General features: G+C 39.2%; 1 protein-coding gene across 2 annotated transcripts in view; it reads right to left on the bottom strand.

Moving 5' to 3' along the window:
• The window catches only part of SUSD1 (sushi domain containing 1), a 46,126-nt gene that overhangs the window by 12,465 nt on the left and 13,481 nt on the right, over nt 1-20,180 (bottom strand). Inside the window, exons 8-11 of one of the 2 annotated variants that reach the window (XM_069880304.1) lie at nt 12,288-12,382; nt 10,739-10,928; nt 9,761-9,855; nt 8,449-8,635 (exon numbers count right to left, since the gene is read on the bottom strand). In XM_069880304.1, the coding sequence (XP_069736405.1) occupies nt 8,449-8,635; nt 9,761-9,855; nt 10,739-10,928; nt 12,288-12,382 (567 nt within the window). The remainder of the gene's footprint in view (nt 1-8,448; nt 8,636-9,760; nt 9,856-10,738; nt 10,929-12,287; nt 12,383-20,180) is intronic. The other variant, XM_069880305.1, reaches the window with a different exon arrangement.

The raw sequence follows: 20,180 nt of genomic DNA, 5'->3' as shown, positions 1-20,180 counted from the left end.
GGTACATAACTGGTAAACAGAGACCTAGCAGAATACAGCATGTTGGAAGTAGAAGAACATTGGTGGAGGAGGGTTGTTAGAGGAGTTCCTCCAAGACTAAACAAAATAAATGCTACGTTTGGCATTTTATTAACAATCACAGTGCTGGTGCAAAATCCAGGTGCATAGAAATTAATTCACTGCTCAAACAATGCTAGGCAGTGTAAAAAGAGCAAGTATGTAGACATACATAAACAAGAGCATAAACATAAAGAGTAGACATACATAAACAAGAGCAGTATGTAGACATTACAAAAGAAGAACTGAGTCACCTTTAGAGCTGTTGCTTTGCAGAAATTATATTATATTCACCAGTTACAGTCAGTTACAAGTGGGGTTCCCCAGGGCTCAGTGCTGGGTCCAGCCCTGTTCAATGTCTTTATCAATGACCTGGATGAAGGCATTGAGTGCACCCTTAGCAAGTTTGCGGATGACACTAAGCTGGGTGGAAGTGTCGATCTGCTGGAGGGTAGGGAGGCTCCAAAGGGATCTGAACAGGCTGGACTGCTGGGCTGAGACCAATGGCATGAGGTTTAACAAGGCCAAATGCCGGGTCCTGCACTTGGGGCACAACAACCCTGTGCAGTGCTACAGACTGGGAGAAGTCTGGCTGGAAAGCTGCCTGGAGGAGAGGGACCTGGGGGTGTTGGTTGACAACCGGCTGAATATGAGCCAGCAGTGTGCCCAGGTGGCCAAGAAGGCCAATGGCATCTTGGCTTGGATCAGAAACGGTGTGACCAGCAGGTCCAGGGAGGTTATTCTCCCTCTGTACTCAGCACTGGCGAGACCGCTCCTCGAGTACTGTGTTCAGTTCTGGGCCCCTCACCACAAGAAGGATGTTGAGGCTCTAGAGCGAGTCTAGAGAAGAGCAACAAAGTTGGTGAGGGGGCTGGAGAACAGGCCTTATGAGGAACGGCTGAGAGAGCTGAGGTTATTTAGCCTGGAGAAGAGGAGGCTGAGGGGAGACCTCATTGCTCTCTACAACTACCTGAAAGGAGGTTGTGGAGAGGAGGGAGCTGGCCTCTTCTCCCAAGTGACAGGGGACAGGACAAGAGGGAATGACCTCAAGCTCTGCTAGGGGAGGTTCAGGCTGGACATCAGAAAATTTTTTTTCATGGAAAGGATCACTGGGCAGTGGCACAGGCTGCCCAGGGAGGTGGTTGATTCACCTTCCCTGAAGGTGTTTGAAAGATGGGTGGATGAGGTGCTGAGTGGCATGGTTTAATGATTGATGTGAAAGGTTGGACTCGATGATCCTTTGGGTCTTTTCCAACCTAGTAATTCTGTGTGTATAAAGTACAAAGTGATATGCTTGGGGCTACTAATGAGAGTTTTTGGCTATATACTCTATGTTACCTTGGATTGTAGGAAGAGCATATTAGTACAGGTCAGAATGAGTATGGTTCACTGAAATGATAACAAAAAAAAATTAAAAAAAAAGAAAAAAGGTGCTCTGAAAAGCATAAAAAATGTATCTCTGTAATGCTAGAACAGTAGTTCCAGAGGTACCAAAGGCTTGGGTTTGATCATTTTGCAGTGCCTGAAGTTCCAGCCTAACAGAGCTAAGTGAAACCAGTGAACACAATGACTATAAGAAAGGTCTGAATAAAGGCAAAATTGTCTTGTATGAAGGAACCAAACCCTTGTCTTTGTAGCCTATAAAAAAGAAATTTGAAAGCCTCCATGATCTCTGCTTTAAACATATGAAACATGGAAAAGGAAGAACTTAAGTACAGTATGTCCAAAACAAAAACAACAGGCCCTACAAGCATCCCTAGCAAGAAAGGTTCCGCCTTGCCCTTGGTAATAATCACCCTGAAGAGAACCTCCTGAAGGCTCATCTAGCCAAATAAACTGCTCTGGTAGTTCCCTTTACTGAATCCTTTTCAAAACCAGCCCATGGGTGAACTACTAGTGAAGCAGCCAGCTGCACATCTTTAGGATTTAAAGGAGGGTAAGATTCGTATCTAGCAAAGCCTTTATGTTCTACAGCGGTTTCCTTCTAGCAGAGACAGGGCAGAAACCCTTCCAGACAGTTTTCGAAGTTCACGGAGTGTGCCTGCAAGAATATGAAATGGTCTCCACTTTAGAGGTCTTTTCATTACTGCTGCAAGTGCAGATAGTGTAAGCATAGACAATATTGCTATCTGAACAAAATAAATGAACAAATAGTGTCTGACAGCCAAGATTTGTGTCCTTTAATTTTAAAAAAAGGAAGCCATAAACACTGCTGTAAAATTTTTTTAAAAAAGTAAAGTAGAGATATTGACACAACAAAAAATTGGCAATATTTTACCATTTGTATTACTGTCTGAGGAGTAATTAGTTTTACTGTACATATTATAGTACAATTGCTTTAACATAGAGCACAAAGAGATTTAACTTGGAGAAAACCGTTACTTAAAGAAGAGGGAGATGTAAGAAGGTTGAATAAATCAAGACATCTACAGAAAATGATCACTTAAATCTTCTTTAAAGATTGAGTCTTAAAAATGGAAATACTAGCAGGGTGTATGTATAGATTTTCATGTACAGATTCATAGCTGAAAAGAGTTTACAATCTATTTTCCTCCCCACTGTAGCCTATTCTTGAACTATTCTTTTCCATTCTGCCTTGAATTAATTTTACTTAATGCTAATTACACTAATTAGTTGAGGACAACATAAAGGCTGATGCAGATACATCACTATAAATTTGTAAAAGACTGAAACAATACTAGAAAAAACCCAGTTCACAAAGATGGAAAAGACTAACAAAGCAAAGAATTTTGTTCAGTATGTAAAGCACTGGATATAAAGCACAGGCCGTGTAACATATACCAAGTGCTTTGTAAACAGAATGATAGAGGTGATCAGAATGGTCATGACCTAAATATTGATGAAAAATTCTCGCTATCAAGGAGGTCAGAAAAATAACTGAGAAGCAGTGTTCATATGAACTTAAATATCATGCATTTGAATAGTTTCTGCATAAAAATACAACGTGCATGCATGAACATATGTATGAGTGTTTATAAGACTGGCAGCTAACTTCCTCTTCATATTAAAAATAAAAATCACATTGAGATTTTAATCACTCCCTCTTCCTTGTTACAGGAATCAGAAACTCCCTCCTTTGCAATACTTGTTCACTGAAGTTGCACATTAAGGCTCATGATGTGCTGTCAGAGCTGTCAGATCACCGTATCTCCAATGATTTCTCACTTCCTCACTGGAAAATAGATTTGGTGTTCCCCTCCTTTTTCAGATCTTGAAGAAGTCCCCTTATGAAACAATTAGTGTAAATCTTTCCCATCATAAAATAGAACAGAACAATAATGTGTCTGGTATATGTGTGTACAACCGCGGGCAGAAAAATGAATTAGACATCACAACCTCACCTGTAAGTAGTACGTTTTTCACATACTGTTACAAAAGTGAGTTTCTCATCCACCAACACCCCCTAGTCCTTCTCTTCATGGCTACACTCAATCCATTCTCTGCCCAGCCTGTAATTATGATTGCCATTGCTCTAAAAGATAATAATTTGTTTGTGATGGAATTCTAATTCAAGTCACTTTGTAGACTTCCTGCTTGTGAGTTTACTTTGAGTTACATCTTCATATGAAGACCGAGAAAGAGAGAGAGAAATACACAAGAGTACATGACCTACAGGTGTATACCTGGACTAAAACAAATAAGAATACCATCTGAGAAACAATGGAACTACTACAACTGTCCAAAGTATGACCACTTTAAGGAAAACCTACCAAACCATCTGCAAAGTGTGTGTTTAAATACTTAAGAAATCACAGAATAGTTTGAGTTGGAAGGGACTTTAAAGATCATCTAGTTCCTTCTCCTGTGCCACAGGCAGAGATATCTTCCACTAGATCAGATTGCTCAAAATCTCATCCAAGCTGGCACTGAACACCTTCAGGGATAGGGCACCCACAGCTTCTCTGAGCAACCTGTTCTTGTGTCTCACCACCCACACAGTAAAAAATTCTTCCTAGTATCAGATCTAAATCTCCCCTCATCCTATCCTCGCACTCCCTTATAAAGGGCCCTTCCCCAGCTTTCCCCTCCTTTAAGCACTGGAAGGCTACTATGAGGTTTCACTGGAGCCTTCTGTAGGTTAAATAAGCCCAACCCCCTCAGCCTTTCCTCGTGTGGTTCCTTGAGGTTCTCCTATTCTCTGATCATCTTTGTGGCCCTCCTCTGGACCTGCTCGAACAGATCCACATCCTTCCTGTGCTGAAGACTCCAGAACTGAAGGCAGTATTCCGGGTGAGGTCCATCAACAGTATAGTAGAGGGGGAGAATCACCTCCCTCTACCTGCTGGTCTTACTTTTGCTGCAGCCCAGGACTGGCTCATGTTGAGCTTCTCATCCACTAACATCCCCTAGTCTTTCTTTTCATGGCTACACTCAATCCATTCTCTACCCAGCTTGTAATTCTGCTTGCCATTGCTCCAAGCCAAGTGCAGGACCTCACACTTGGCCTTGTTGAAATTCGTGAGGTTCCCGTGGACCCACCTCTCTAGTGTGTCAAGGTCCCTCTGGATGGCATTCCTTCCCTCTAGATTGTCAACCACACTGCACGGCTGGTGCCCTCAGCAACTGTGCTGAGGGTAACCTCAATCCCACTGTCCATGTCTGCGACAAAGCTGTTAAACAACACTGGTCCCAACACTGAGCCCTCAGGAATTCCGCTCCATCACTGGTCTCCACTCAGACAGTGAGCCATTGACAACAACTTTTTGAGTGGGACCATCCAGCCAATTCCTTATCCAGAGAGCGGCCCACCCATCTAATCCACGTCTCTCCAGTTTAAAGACAAGAATGTCATTTGGGACAGTGTCAAATTCTTTGCATAAATCCAGGTAGATTACACCGTTCACTCTTTCTTTATCCAATAGTGCTGTAGCCCCATTGTAGAAGGCTACCAGATTTGTCAGGTATGATTTGCCCCTAGTGAAGCCATGCTGGTTGGCATCAATCACATCCTTATTTTCCATGTGCCTCAGCAGTTTCCAGGAGGATATGCTCTATGATCTTGTCAGGCACAGAGGCGAGACTGACCAGCCTGGAGATCCCCGGGTCTTCCTTTCATCCTTTTGTGAAAAATGGGAGTTATGCTTTCCCTTTTCCAATCAGTGGGAGCTTCACCAGACTGCCACAACTTCTCAATATCATGGATAGTGTGTCTGCAACTTCATCAGCCAGTTCCCCCAGGACCCACAGGTGCACCTCATTAGGTTGCACCTGTAGATGAGCAGATGAAGTGCTTAGGGACATGGTTTAGTAGTAGGCAGGTACAGTTGGTCTTAATGATCTCAAAGGTTTTTTCCAATCTCGTGATTCGATGATTCTGTTTTTCAAACAGTTGTAGGCGGTTACAAAATTCGGTCTTAAATTCATATGTGAAAACAGAAAATGAAATTAAGAACAATGCCTTGTCTGAGCATGCCTTAATAAATCATCTTCAAAAAAGAAAAAGGAACAGAACCACAACCAAGTATCATAATCCCAACAGAAACAATAAGTGAGAAAGTACACCCACAAGGCACTCCTTTACTTCCGTGAAAACAGACACAAACTCCTTTCTTGCTTGTAAGACATTTTTGCTACCGTCTTTTTAAAACTACAATATAATCACTGCCTAATCTTATTTCACAACTGAATCAATTTCCTATCTGAACTAGACAAGTGCTGAGAGTTTGTCTAAAGCAATCTAGAAGACATAGAAGACTGCAAAATGCCTGTTACTGGAAGTATGAAAGGAGCAGAATTACAGTGATTCATGAAGCATTTGGTGGACTGTAATTACCATCTACAAGAATATGGGCCAAAATCAACTTTGTACTCAACTTTGAAACTCCACAATTAAGGTTTCCCCATCTGTCATAACACAGGAGGCGTGTAGAAGATACAAAGTCTGAATTAGCCTCTAGCTGGGAAAACAGAGTAACTAACTGTGCATTTGTTAAAGGATGCTATATGAAATCTTAAGAGAACAAATGATGCCACCTCCAGCCCACTGACAGTAAAACACTTCTCTGACTTTCAGTTTCCTTAGAGCTTTTGTGCTTAAGGTATACCTTGCTTTTGTATAGTACCATGCAGCCAGAAAAACATCAGAGCCAAAAAACACTTTTCAGACTTAGCTGCCAGGTGAACAAGCATTCCACCAACCACAGAAACACAATCATCTGGTTTAACAACATACATGATTACAAAAATAACTGGATAAATGAAAAAGCAAATTATACAGCTGTTCTACCTTATAGAAGAAAAGTATTAATAATTTTAAGTTGCTTGCACAGATAGTACAATTCCCCAAACATAAAGCATAGAAGTCAAAGGGGCACTGCCAAAAAAAAAAATTATTTTATCCTTTTTATCTTAGATAAGCTGAAATAGCAGCAAATTTAACTACTTATTTAAATTTTCATTATTTGGTGAGCTTTGCAGCATGATCTCTGTTAGCTTTTTAATTTTCACTCAATTTCAGCTGCAAAAAGATCTGCTTTGGGGGGGGGGCTTGCATTAAATACAGCACAATATAGAGCATTTGGATGATGATTCCTAACAACAAAGCAAAACCTAGCTTTTATTGTTCATTGAAAAAAGTAACTACCAGATATAAAATGACTTCTGTAGCAGGATCTTCTTTCAAAATGGAAATGACCTAACATTGATGTGAAGACCTTTCCTCAGGCTATGCTTGGGCAATTGTCAAGCACTATCTCAACAGAGAGGAAAACATGCCAGCTGCCAAGGTACAAATAATGCATCACACAGCACCTGCTGCAAAGTGTCTTCTGGATCTCTGCTGAGTAAGTGACCTGAAATGTAATCCTGCAGAGTTTAGGAAATAGCACAGGATGACAGGGTAAAGAGCTAGACCTTTACTCTGAGTAGGCATTTAAAAGATACATCATTCAATCAGGTTCTGAGACTGCTTATTAGTTTTTACAGAGCTACATGTACTCGTGAACTCATGCACACTACTGTCGAGCAACAGCTAGAAAACTTCTGAAAACAAACTGTCACACCATTCCATTAAAAAAACCGTTGTATATCCTAAACAGTAGCTTTAGGAAACAAGCAATACTTTGCCTTTCATGAAGCTTAAAAGCTTTGGATTTACTATTAAAAATACTGTAATACTATCAAATGTCACAGCTGCCCACAGATTCCCATCGCTTCATAAGCGGTCGGAAGAGAACTGGTACCACCTAGTGGCTGAGCAGAGTTACAGAGACACAGGCAGCGCTCGTGTTTGTGACCCCAGCGGGAACGGTGATGCCAGCACCAAACGCTGCAGTTTGTAGTATAACAGTGATAACCTAATACTGAAAGCCTGACAGTATACGGATGGTGCAAAATTATTCCAAACAACACCACCAACAAAAAAAACTACAAAATGACAGATGTGTTTTAGCACAGCATTTTAGAGCCACACAAATATCTTGCTAAACAGTAAGGCAGAGACTGCCCCTACAGAGCCTTATTTGCTTAAATTCCTTTCATGTTTTCATAGAATCATAGAATAACCAGGTTGGAAGAGACCCACCGGATCATCGAGTCCAACCATTCCTATCAAACACTAAACCATGCCCCTTAGCACCTCGTCCAGCCGTGCCTTAAACACCTCCAGGGAAGGTGAATCAACCACCTCCCTGGGCAGCCTGTTCCAGTGCCCAATGACCCTTTCTGTGAAGAATTTTTTCCTAATGTCCAGCCTAAATCTCCCCTGGAAGAGCTTGAGGCCATTCCCTCTTGTCCTGTCCCCTATCACTTGGGAGAAGAGGCCAGCTCCCTCCTCTCTACAACCTCCTTTCAGGTAGTTATAGAGAGCAATGAGGTCTCCCCTCAGCCTCCTCTTCTCCAGGCTAAACAACCCCAGCTCTCTCAGCCGCTCCTCGTACTCTTTTGTATCGTACTCTGCCAATTAGAGATGAAGGTATCTGTTGCAGTTACCTACAGTCTGTACTTCAGACTGTTTCAGACTTTAGTGATCTCTGTTGTCACAAATATCCATACAATGTGCAGTTGTGCTATCATCTCCAATTCCTAGTGGAGTGAACGAGTACAGAATGAGTGACTCTCTAAGACGGCGGGGCGTTTAACCACAGTTCCCCTAGATGCCAATCTTGTGTTTAGCCCACTAAACTATCCTTTCTCTGCTTTGCCAAAATTACACTTCATAACACTGCGCCCCCCATTTCTCTCCCTCTTCAACTACTGGACTGTGCATCCCACAAAATCTGTGAAAACAAACAACAACAAAAAATTCTGAGCGTGGAAAGAGCACTTTAACAACCCACCATACAACACTTATATTGAACATGCTGTTGCACTTCAGCCTTTTGCACTCAAAAGGTGCTTTTGTAAATATATAAAATAAATGGCAGGACCTACCTGTGATTTGTGTTGTCATGAAAATGAGCAGTGAAAAATTCAAAGCTACCATGGAAATATTAATAGAGTAATTGGTGCCTGGCTGCAAATCAAAACAAACTTCTGGAGCCTGCTTGTATGTCGTAAAGTTGAAGATTATTTCATGAAAGAACTCCTTCTGATACCAACGCTGGCCTTGCACATGAAACTGTAATCAAACAATCACGGCATGGAAATGACAACATTTTAATATATCATTTGCATTCAGTCATGCAATGCTCTAAATTAGAAGAAATAGCAGAACAACATATCACTGCATACATAGTGCCAAAAATGTTGGCACTGACAGTTATTCAAATTCAAATGCTTCCAGAATTTGACAGGAATTGCAGTGCCTCTTGATCAGCTCTGACATCATCCTAGTTCTTTCACTTCTCCTCCTCCTAGTCTCTCCTCTTCTTCATTAGAACTGTAATTTCCCCCAAGTCTTGATTTCTTGCTGGTATACAGGCCACCAGTAATAGTGGACTTTCATTGTAGTATACCCTCAAAGTGAGGAGTTATAAAAGTAAGTTCACATGAACATCTCTTTGGTTTGACCTTAAGGACCAAGTCAAAATTAAGTCATTTTGGCCTATGTCAAAATGACAGGTACTCTCCAGGATCTGCCTACCAACAGTTACGTTTCCAGGCAAACTTACAGACCCATTGGGTTGGGTTTTTTTTGTTGCAGGTGCATTTTGTGTGTGCTTACTTTGAGGTTGATGTTGCAAATGATCATAAAGTTATTAATTTAATGCCTCTCCTGATCATGCCTCTGTTAATGAGAACTAAAATACTCACTGCATTTTAACCATGTGCTAATTGTCCTTTAAATAAATTCTATGCCTTTAGATAATCTCGAGCACCTCTTCGCACACAGAGATTTGAGACAACAGCAGGTCAAGAGTCTTGGCAGAGATAGTTTACGTAGAAATTCCCTGCTGAGACAAGCGAAAATTGAAGGCATATCACAAAGCAGAGTAGACTGACTCCATGGGCTTGGAACAGAGCTGCTTGAGGCCTGAACATGGAAAAGTTTAGGTACAGATAGAGAAGGCAAAATACAGTAGAAAAGGGAGGAAAGTAAAGCAAGAAACAGCATACTATAAAAGGGCATAGTGGTTTCTTTCTTTTTTGAAGGTTGTTATGCAAGCTTACTCCCTGGGCTTTTGAGTGACATCATTAAAATAAGGAACATTGATAGCAGCAAGTGTTTGAAAATTACAGTTTTTCTCACATAAGTAATTGATATAAATAATTTTCTAGATTTAAAATACAGACTGTCACTTACTGAGTATCTGTGTTCTGCATCAGTTCCCATGACATTTCTCTGCCATTTCAAGCATGTATCATTAAAAATTAATACATTATTGAAAGCTTCTTTTACTGTAGAGACAATGAAAAATGGAAACAACTTATTACAAAAACATCACCTTCTTCAGCTTAATTGAATGTGAGTAGCTGAAAATAAAAAAAAAAAATACAGGTTTTTATTTTAATCCTCTTCTGAGAAGGAAGTAGAATCTCATTTCTTTTTGAATGAACAAACACATGAATATCTTCCAGAGAAAAAGGCTTTCAGAAAACCCAACTACAACATTCAGAAAATCAAAATAGTGTGTATTTGTTGAGCATGCAAGAAAAAGCATTTTTGTGGGTTCCAAAGACAATTATTTCTCAAGGCCTGTCTCATCAGCAAACAAGCTTAAAGTTTCCACGACCAAAATACTACAGAAACTGCTGCTAGGACATATCTTACTTACAATTACTGAAAAACTGCCAAAAAACTGCTCATCACTGCTAAACACACAAACATTATCTGCAACGCTCACATCAGTTTGATTAGTATGAGATAGCTCAGCAACAGGAAATTATCACACAGACATAGAATCCGTTTTCAAGGCAAGGAATGGATACCAGCAAGCACTGTACCACGGACAGGAATTCCAGTGTGTAAAACACCCTTGTACCAATTCTGCCTCAGCCAGAAGACAAATCCTGAAAAAACAAGTCTGCCAAGTTTTGCCTTTTTGAATGGCATTTACTGCCACTGCTGTGTTTGCTCATAGATCCAATACCCACAGTGAACAGAAAGAAAAATGTCTTTCAGGAAGAAGAGGTTGCTGATGGTGGCTACACATGTGTAGTTAGTATAAAGAATGATAATGTCTAGGAGACAGCTGTTATCCTGTCTGACAGGCTCAAAACATCGAGCTCAGCAGTACAGCAAGTTCTTCTTTAAGCACAGAGAATATAAAACACAACATACCCTTTGTCTGAAATGCTACTGTAACTGAGGCAGTGATTTTTGTGGAAGAGATGGTAGTTATATTCACCACGTAGTTACTGCCAGAGTCGAGATCTAAACACACCTTTGGGTTATCTTCACTTGTGGTGATGTTAAATATTGCATCTTCTGAGAATGTTTTCTCATCCCACCTTTGGCCCAGTATGTGAAACTATTGAAGAATTAACAAAAACAGTGGTGTAATTGGTTGTGGATCTCCATAATCCAGAATATGAGTATTTGTGCACTAATTGAGTATTAGCTAAATCAAAAAAATAGGCTTGTGGCTAACTGTCTAGATGCAACAAAGATGGCTTTATAAATTAGATCTTTATTTTCTTCTTGATGTTACAACTATGCTTTTTCTCATGTTTCTATAACAAATAGAAGGAATCTATTACATAGGGCCTACAAACCCCTTCAACACAAAGAGGAAGGTTTGAGTAAGTATTGTTTGTTTATGGTTCACAGGTGCAAAATACATCTACTTGCTACTTCTCTTTTTTTTCTAGTTTAATCTCTCATCCTGCAGTGGCAGTAGTAACACTGAATGCCAAAGAGCACCAAAAGACAAGTTTAATGACAAAGAAACCTTTTGTTTTCATGAGATGAAAGGACTGAAAAAAGTTATTTAGTTGTGCTCAAAGTAGTCCAGGCTGTTCTGCATTTTACTGCATGCACTCTACACCTACATCATCCTCAGGTCTGACTGTTTTGAAGTATCTTGCAGATAGCTATATTCAGGCAAAAGTGCATGCAAAGAGCACAGGATACAAGAGATCGTTTGCCAGTTACCACTGGGTACATGAAAAGCACTGGGTTTGAACTGCTGGTGCTATTGAAAACTTGCTTTCCCATCAATAAAAGCATTCGAACTAAAGGCACATTTGTTTGTAATGGTTTGGGTGAGAGGATAACAGGTTAGTTTCCAAAATTATCTCCCAACCTTGAAATATATTTTCTGCATAAGCGTACCTACCCTGAAGATCTTAAATAATCTCTTCTTTTCTTACTATCTGTATACACTAAAAAGAACAACATTTCTTGGGATGTTGTCATTCTCAAAACATGAGAATTCTTATCATATTGTTTTAGTTTTTGATAGCACTGGCAGAACTATTTGTTTCTGAGATTTTATATCTTAAATTTTATTCTTACGTTTATTAATTGGGGGGGGAAGGTAGTTACAAAGGTTGCTTTCAGTTTCTATGAAAAACAGTTTTTCTATGTCAATGTGACCTTGAGGTCTACCATGAAATTTCTCTAAAACATAAACTTTGCGCTGAAATGCTTGTTATACTTTCAAGCAGATGTTTAGGTGATTTACCAGCATGAGATCTGCATATTCACCTAACTCTAGGATAAGAATTTTTTTCTTTCCTAACTCAGCTACCTTCAGGATTCTAGGCAGTTGACAGGGAAGAACCAAAACAAATTACCATACGAACAAAACCTACAAAAATCTCCGCTCTTGACCACCACAATTAACCAGGACAAAGCTATTCCCAGTCCCTGACACTATCCCACTTACTGTGTATGTTTCCTGCTCCCCAAGTCTTCCAGTTTTCCTTTGCCACTTCACACATGTTTCATTGAATATGGACACATTACTGAGTAATTCCTCCTCTGTGAAGAAAAACATGAACAGAAAATGAAAACAGTTGTTATTTCTCATGCAAATCTTAATATGTTCAGATAAACTGTTTATTTCTTCCTTTTTGTCTGTTTTTGTTTATTTGTTTTCAAACAGGAAAAATAAAACAAGATAGGCAGAAGTAAGTAAGTTTTCCCTTAACTATGTTGGCTTCTGAAATTAAAACACAAGGCTAACAGAAGAAGTAGATTTTGACCTAATGACTATGAAGTCCTTGAGCACACAGCCAGCATTATATAGGCTACCATGACTAACGAAAAGAAAAAAAAATTATTAGGCTTGTATTTTAATGTAAAACAATTCTAATGACTTTACAGATTTAGAAAGGGTCATTAAAACTACATCACAGCAAAGGAATCAGCTTATTAACTTCATCAGACAACTGATGTGTTCCTAAATAAAAAAAAAAATACTTACACAACTGCATTGTTTCTTACACAAGGATCTTCAGTATATACTGTACTAAATACAAGAATCTTTTATACTGGGTGACCAATACAGGCAAAAGAGCCAATGACAGAACACATTTGTTTTGTTTCAGATGTTCCTCCTAGTCATAGCACATTAAACTTGCAACGGCCAAAGTCTTTCATTAAAGTGTGCTTTTGACAGTATTACACCACCAAAAATGAAGAGCAATAAAAATTGCCCCAGTTCCTCTATTTCTGCCATTTGTTCTATGTTCTCCTTGAACTTGGGTGCTAGCATCTAGATCTTGTGACGTGCAGTGGTCTACGTTTTTTAAAAGATGTCAACATTTTTCTTTGATTCATAATAAATAAATTTAATACCACAGCCACAGTAAAACACTTTTCAGAACAAGCACTAGGTTAAAAGAGTGAAGCCCACAGAACTAAGCATGTACAGAGTACAGTTGCAGCAAGCAGAGATACACCCCTTAACATATCTGTGTTAATTTACACACTTATAAGAGTTGGCTTATGCCTCAGAGAAAATACACAGCCAGGAAGATCAAATCATCCACCTTTTTTTTAGTTAGTTTTCTTCCTTTCCTGCTGTTAGCAGAAACAGAGCAGTTACCCTTATATCACAGGATAATCAAGTATTCTCCCGGACGTAAGAAAAAAGTTCCTTCTGGTCACACTTTCAACTACAGCGAATGTATTGCTCCCTTTCCCTGTGTTCAACAGAGACGTGCCTCACTACCTAGACCATTTTATTCCTCAGCAAATATTAATTTCCCCACTCCAAACTGTTGTTAAATATGGAAATGTTCTTGAAAGCTATTTGTTCTACAGAATGGAAGAAGAAGGACTAATCTGCATGTCCTTTAAAATAAATTTCCTTACAAATGGCTGTGCAATTAATTGTATTTAAATGCTGCTTATTACTATTGTTATCTGTTTCACGGTAAGGTCTAGCAGCTCCACAGTATTAAGACTTCTGTAACAAAGTAGAGCAAAAGAGAATGTTCAGTTGTTGTATTCTTTAAATCAGCTAAATTTTTATTAAAAGATTGAATGGAAATCCAACTCACTAGAGCACAGCCAAAGGGAAAATGTTCATATATCCACAAGATATGAATTAAAATGTATAAGAAGAATCAAAAAAAAAAGTAACCTCCAAGACTGCTCAGCAAGAAACTTGGGCACTTGATTCATGACTTTATAAAATGCTCAGTAAAAAAATAAAGAAATATTAAGCAGCAAACAAACCCAAGTGATTATGCCAGTACTGAGGCATAGAAAGAAATCTTATACAGTGGCCTCCCTGAAGGAAGAAGGCAGAACTAGTAGCGGTTTTTTATGTAACTACATTAACTTCTCTGTCATGATTTCTGGACTTTCAGAAGAACAAGGCCACCATGCAATTACTATTCATCCACAGAATTGCTGGCAGACTTTTTCTCAAAAGTTTCTACTCTATGATCCGGTGGGTCTCTTCCAACCTGGTGATTCTATGATTCTGTGATTCTATGATTCTATGAAATGTGTAGGAGTGATTAAGGACAAAAAGCAATAACACACACAGTCCTGGGCTTTCTCAGAAGACTGCTTTTCCTCCCTTATTCTTACTGATTACGTATTCTTTGTTTGGATAACCAAATGTACACCAAGTGCTTCGTTTAACATTATTCCCAGTAGCATGAACACAGTACCCAAGAACAAAACAAACGTATCTGTAAAAAAAATATTCTTGCACCTATATGGAAACAGGTTTCCTGACAAATTAGATCTCCTACAAAATGTAGTGGCACTAATGACTTTCAGAGCTTGGGAAGTCTCAATGTGAAATTGACTATATACCCTGGTTTCAGCATGGCAATAGCAGGCAGTGGCATCCAGATTTTCAACACACATGATTTTGATCAACAGCTTTCACTCAGACTCAGATATGAAACAGGAGTGGTAAAGACTCAATTTTCTCATACTTCAGCACTAGAAATTTCTATTTGTGCTTAACTGAGAAGGCCAGTGGATGCCACTGCTGCACCACTGCCCACCAGGTTACCCTCACAATCTCCTTCCCATCCAAAGGAAAAGAGCCCTCTAAATGACATGCAAATGCCTGGAAACTGGAGGAGAAGGGTGAAAAAAGATCCTGGAGGAGTCAAATACTGAAACAAACCTGGGAGAGGGTAGAAAGATGCAATTAGAACCTGGCTGTTAGCAGCCAGGAAAGACAGGTGCTGGTTAACATAACACAAGGAGGAGAATGCAAAAGGCAAGCAACAAAGTGATTCAACACCACCAGTGAGCACTGGATGGTAAGAAATCATGTTAAGAAAGCCAAAGAAATAAATTCTAAGACAAAAACAAGCAGTGAAGGTCTCAGTCATCTTTACTCCAGTTTTCAAAGCTCTGCTATGAAAGAGGGCCTCTCTCTTTGCTTGAATGTGTGGGAAAATCTCCACAGTTGTTACACACAGTGCCTAAATACCTGTACTGTGATGTTCTTTTTGCCTTAACCTTGTGCTATGAGGACCAGCCCTAATCCTTCCCTTATCAGCCTCTGCAAGTTTGGGTCCCAGTACTCAGTATTATTATTTGCTTATTCAGAAAATAATGTAAGACATAGATAACTCTAAATCTAAACAGTCAGTAAAACCATGACTTCTTCCACGTACACAATCCACTAGTGCTTAGTTAAAATAGCATTTGACTAACACTGACCTTAACTCAAGAGTCATCTTATCAGGAAGTATCCTTGAACTTGCATGAAAAAACAGTATTTACGAGAAAGCAGAAAGAACCAGCTCCAATCCACATTTCATTTTCTGCAAGAAGCTAAAAGAATATCCACGCATCCAAATTTACTGACAGAACTCTTTCCACCAATTCACACACATACATGCAATTTAGCATTCCGAAAAAAATCCAGATATTAGCTTTTTTTACTTATTTTGCCAGTTCAAGCCTGTGATAAGTGTGAATGATGCTGCAAATGCCATGTGCTACTAACATGCACCACATCTATGTTCAGACACAGAAACTGAATGAGAGCAAACAGCATTTCAAAGAGAATTCTGGCTCAGAAAGTTTCAAGGCACCTGTTCCATAGCATACAAGAAAATTCTTCTTGCATAGCACTTTTCAGAAGCATATGTGGAATTCATTTTACAAAGACACATCTTCAATATTTTACATGTTTCAGGGTAGCATGATGAGGTTTTATGTGGTTTTCACATTTTAAGTCACATACTTGCTTCCAATTTAACTAGGATTGCAAAATTTCAGCAGGCTTTCACCTTCAGCCTCAAACTTTAAAGAGAGGAAATCCACAAAGAAACAACAAATTGGTAGGCAGAGACAGACAAGCAGGAAGGAGCAGACAGATAACCAGTGATTTACTACTTCCTTTGGTCTAAAAATGTTACCAGGAGACAATCAGGAGCAGAGTAATTCATGTATTGAACCAGACTGACAAAAACATAAGAAAGGCAATTGTGAACATACCTACAATGGAAAGATGTATCAATCAAGGATGTCAGACTAGCCAGATTAGATGGGCCAGGAGCAAAAATGCACATGATGTACTTCCCAACTGAAAGAGGTTCCAGAGACTGAAGACTCGTATTTACCATCACAAAATGGGTAATCGTTAATTCAGTTTCTAACAAACCAACTAAAGCCTAAATAACCCAGCAAAAAAGCCACACTTCTTTGTCTGTGTGTTTCAATTGTCACTAGGTTGCATCACTTAGATCTAAGAAGGAGCACGTCCCACAACACAGGCTCTACCTGTGTTTTTCCAAGCAATTAAAGGAATTACCAGATCACCAGATGTCTGTGTTTATCAAGTTAGGGCTTTACAACAACTTAGGCAAATCAGATCCTTTACATTGATGACTATAATTATCCTAACTGTTTGATGGGGTTCTTATTCCTACAGTACCATGGGTTTTGAATGCCCACAGATGCAAGTAACACCTTTTCTATAAACTCGAAACTGTTGACATGACTTATATATGCACGGCTGGGAAAAAAGATCAGGAATGATAGTTAACCCATTCTTTGTTGTGTGGAAATTAGTGATGCTGATACAACAGAAACATGCCATCTGTCTTTGTGTATCATCTCCCATTGCACAAATGAGGATGTAAATACAGACAACCCAGAAGACTCTAGTGAGAGTGGAAATAAGTCACTTGGGAAAAGCCTTAAAGTATAGGAGAAGAAGGGAAAGAGAAAGCAAAAGGAAAACAATTGTGCATTAAAAAGTGTAACAAGATCCTCTCGGCTGTATGGAATATATCTTTGCTATAGGTCTACAGTCAAATCACACCTGAAGGGTGATCCTGCTCTGTCTATTCCAGACTAGATTCAGATTTCTCTTTTAAATTTTTTCTTTTTCTTTTCATTATGAAAGTATTCTTTTCCTCCTCCACAATGTTTTAAAGTGTGGACAATCTCCTGTGCCTTCTCTGGACTGATTCATCAAACCATTCTTCCTTCTAAACTTTCAAATCTCTGAAGCATGTATTCAGCAAGAATCCTCCATTCTCTTCACTTGTTAGAATTTTCAGTGCTGGTGTACAACATCCATTTTCTAGGAAATTGCTCAAAACCAAGTAACACCTTATTCCCTTGATGCTTTGAAGGTACCTCCTCACTACCGTGATACCAAAGTTCCAACAAAAATCTCCAGATGTCAAGACATGCAGCTAAATATTATTTGTGGATGGGGAGTCACAACACAAAAAAATAAAGCATTCTGAAACAGAAGATTAACCTATGGTGAAAGAGGAACAGTTCACATTACATTTAGTAAGAGCTAAAGTAAAACAGAGCATGCACAAAAAAGGTTGTGTCACAGAAGCTCCAAGCTTCTGTGAAGAATGATTTTTTCCATACTTGACTTCGAGGTTCACAACACGTTGGGACTGTACACCATGCACACAAAGCTTACAATCTGCTGACAGCCCTTACCTTCTAACACTTCTTTGGAAGGCTCTCACAACTGACAAGTAAGATCACTGTGCTGTCAGGCTCGGCACTGAAGGGACACAGAAGTCAGTATTCCCTTTTTTACAACAACAGCTATTCCCCACTGTCTGAATTTTTGAATGTTTTACCAATAATGTGCATTATCTTCCCATGCAGGTCAGATTCACTCTCTCCTCCAGCTTTTTTACATACCCATGGACTTTTCCCACCCATGTGCAGCAGTTGCTTCTTTTGCAAGGACAATATTTCACCTAAGAGACAAACAACACTCTAATAAATGCATTCCCAATAATACAGTGAATAGTGGTACCTGACATGTATTTATATACTGAGACATTATTCTTTAATGCAGATGGGGTTTTTTTCCATGTGATAAAAAAAGGGAATTGGACAAACTGATTGTCTTTCTCAAGACAAGATATTGTTGCTACCCACACCAATAAATGCTAAACATACTGAATACTAAAAACCAGAGCCAATTGTTACAGAAAGGACAGATCAGATACTGTGAAAAAGCTCTACGTCACAAGTACTCTCTCTAGGAATTGAGACTGGGAAACTGGAAAAAGCTTGATGGATATACTAGAAGGGAAGACTGTGCAAACAGGATGAAGAGCACTCTAGTAGGCAGAAGGGAATACTGCCTTCCAAAATATCCCTAACAATTGTCTGATGAACATAGAAAATTGCATCAGACATTGTCTTTTTTATACATGAATTGACCCCTTCATACCTGCAAAGACAGGAAAAAGTGCCAAAAGAAGCTTTAGAGCTGAACATGCTATTAAGAGCGAGGCAATCCTGTAAGCACCCTATTCATCATAGTTAACCTTAACTTTCTCCAGGCACTCAAGAAGGAAGTTCTCAAAGGTTAAGCTCTGTGCATGTGTGTGTGTGTAGGTGTTTTCATGCATGCATATACATAATCTACACATATTACAAGGCAAAAAGAACAAAAATAATTTACTTCAACACCTATGTTAGCCTTTCAGGACCTTTTTTTATCAAACATTTGCATCCAAGCATAATGAAAGACAAAACCGATTAATTTACATGTTTTCATTTCAGATCCCCTTGACCTCCTCTCCCTGCCCTTCTCAGTGTGGTAGTCTTCATGGATTTGGAAACAGCTGCTGATATACATTGCACTTTGTGCAGATTTAGGAACAAGCATCTTAGAGAGTCAATGCACTAAGCACCTTTTTTCTGGTCTTCTTACAGCTATGATAAAAACTCATCTGTGGACTTCACTCAAAAAGAAAAACATGCATGGGAAGGCTTCATTTTATACTTTTCCCCCCAATAAAAAATTCAACTGTAAGTCTTATGTTACCTAATATCCCATTTTGAGCCCCCCCCCACAACAACCTGTCTTAAGATCACAGAATCATAGAATAACCAGGTTGGAAGAGACCCATTGGATCATTGAGTCCAACCATTCCTATCAAACACTAAACCATTCCCCTTAGCACCTCAAACCATTCCCCTTAGCACCTCATAGCACTTCATAGATAACTTAGCACCTCAAGATAACTATTACTACCAAAAAAGCTCAGGCTGATAATCTCTCTTCTGAAACTCACAACGGGAGAACCAAGCATCTTGTTGCAAACTATTTAATATTCCACCAGTGCATGCTACAGTACTTTACAGACAAACAGCTTCCCTGAAATAAACAAAAATATTGTTCCTTCAAGGGTATCTTGTTTTCACTCTGAAAAAAACTTCCCAGATATACCATGAAATCCCACCAGAGCTCGGCACACTGTATGTCTGGCAAAAGAGTCCACCATTTCTGCAATGAAAATCAATTAAACCATGCATTCCTGCTCTGCAGGGCAAATGATATTCATTCAGGACAACTTGTACTGGACATCCAGACTCACACATTGAGCATACTGGACAGCACGTGCTTAGTTCTCTTATGTTCTCCAAACTTCAGTCTCTTGGGTTTATGTATATAAAACAAGGGTTGGAAAACAAAGACTGTAATCCAGCTGACTACTGCCAGGATCCACTGTTAATGGCTTAATAGAATCAAAATCTCTCAGTAAAAATAATTCTGTTAAACAATTTTTTAATATCTAAACCAGCTACTATTAAAAGTACTAATATATATATATACACATACACACACACAATTTTACTACACATCCCAAAAGACAATGCTACAGACAACACAAATAAAGGGCATCCCACAGCAGTCACTGCCTAAGAAATGAAGCAGTGATTATCTGCCAAAGAGAACATGTTCAGGGGAAATTCTTAACTTCCTTACTTCAAATGAGGTTTTTCAGGCAGTAGGAAAAGACAAACAGCTTTCCAACTTTTATCACAAGTTATTTGGGCATGGTACATAATT

Source organism: Phaenicophaeus curvirostris, chromosome Z (assembly GCF_032191515.1).
Source record: "Phaenicophaeus curvirostris isolate KB17595 chromosome Z, BPBGC_Pcur_1.0, whole genome shotgun sequence".
In the NCBI taxonomy this organism is placed as follows: domain Eukaryota; kingdom Metazoa; phylum Chordata; class Aves; order Cuculiformes; family Cuculidae; genus Phaenicophaeus; species Phaenicophaeus curvirostris.
This window is presented reverse-complemented; position numbering and strand designations above follow the sequence as displayed.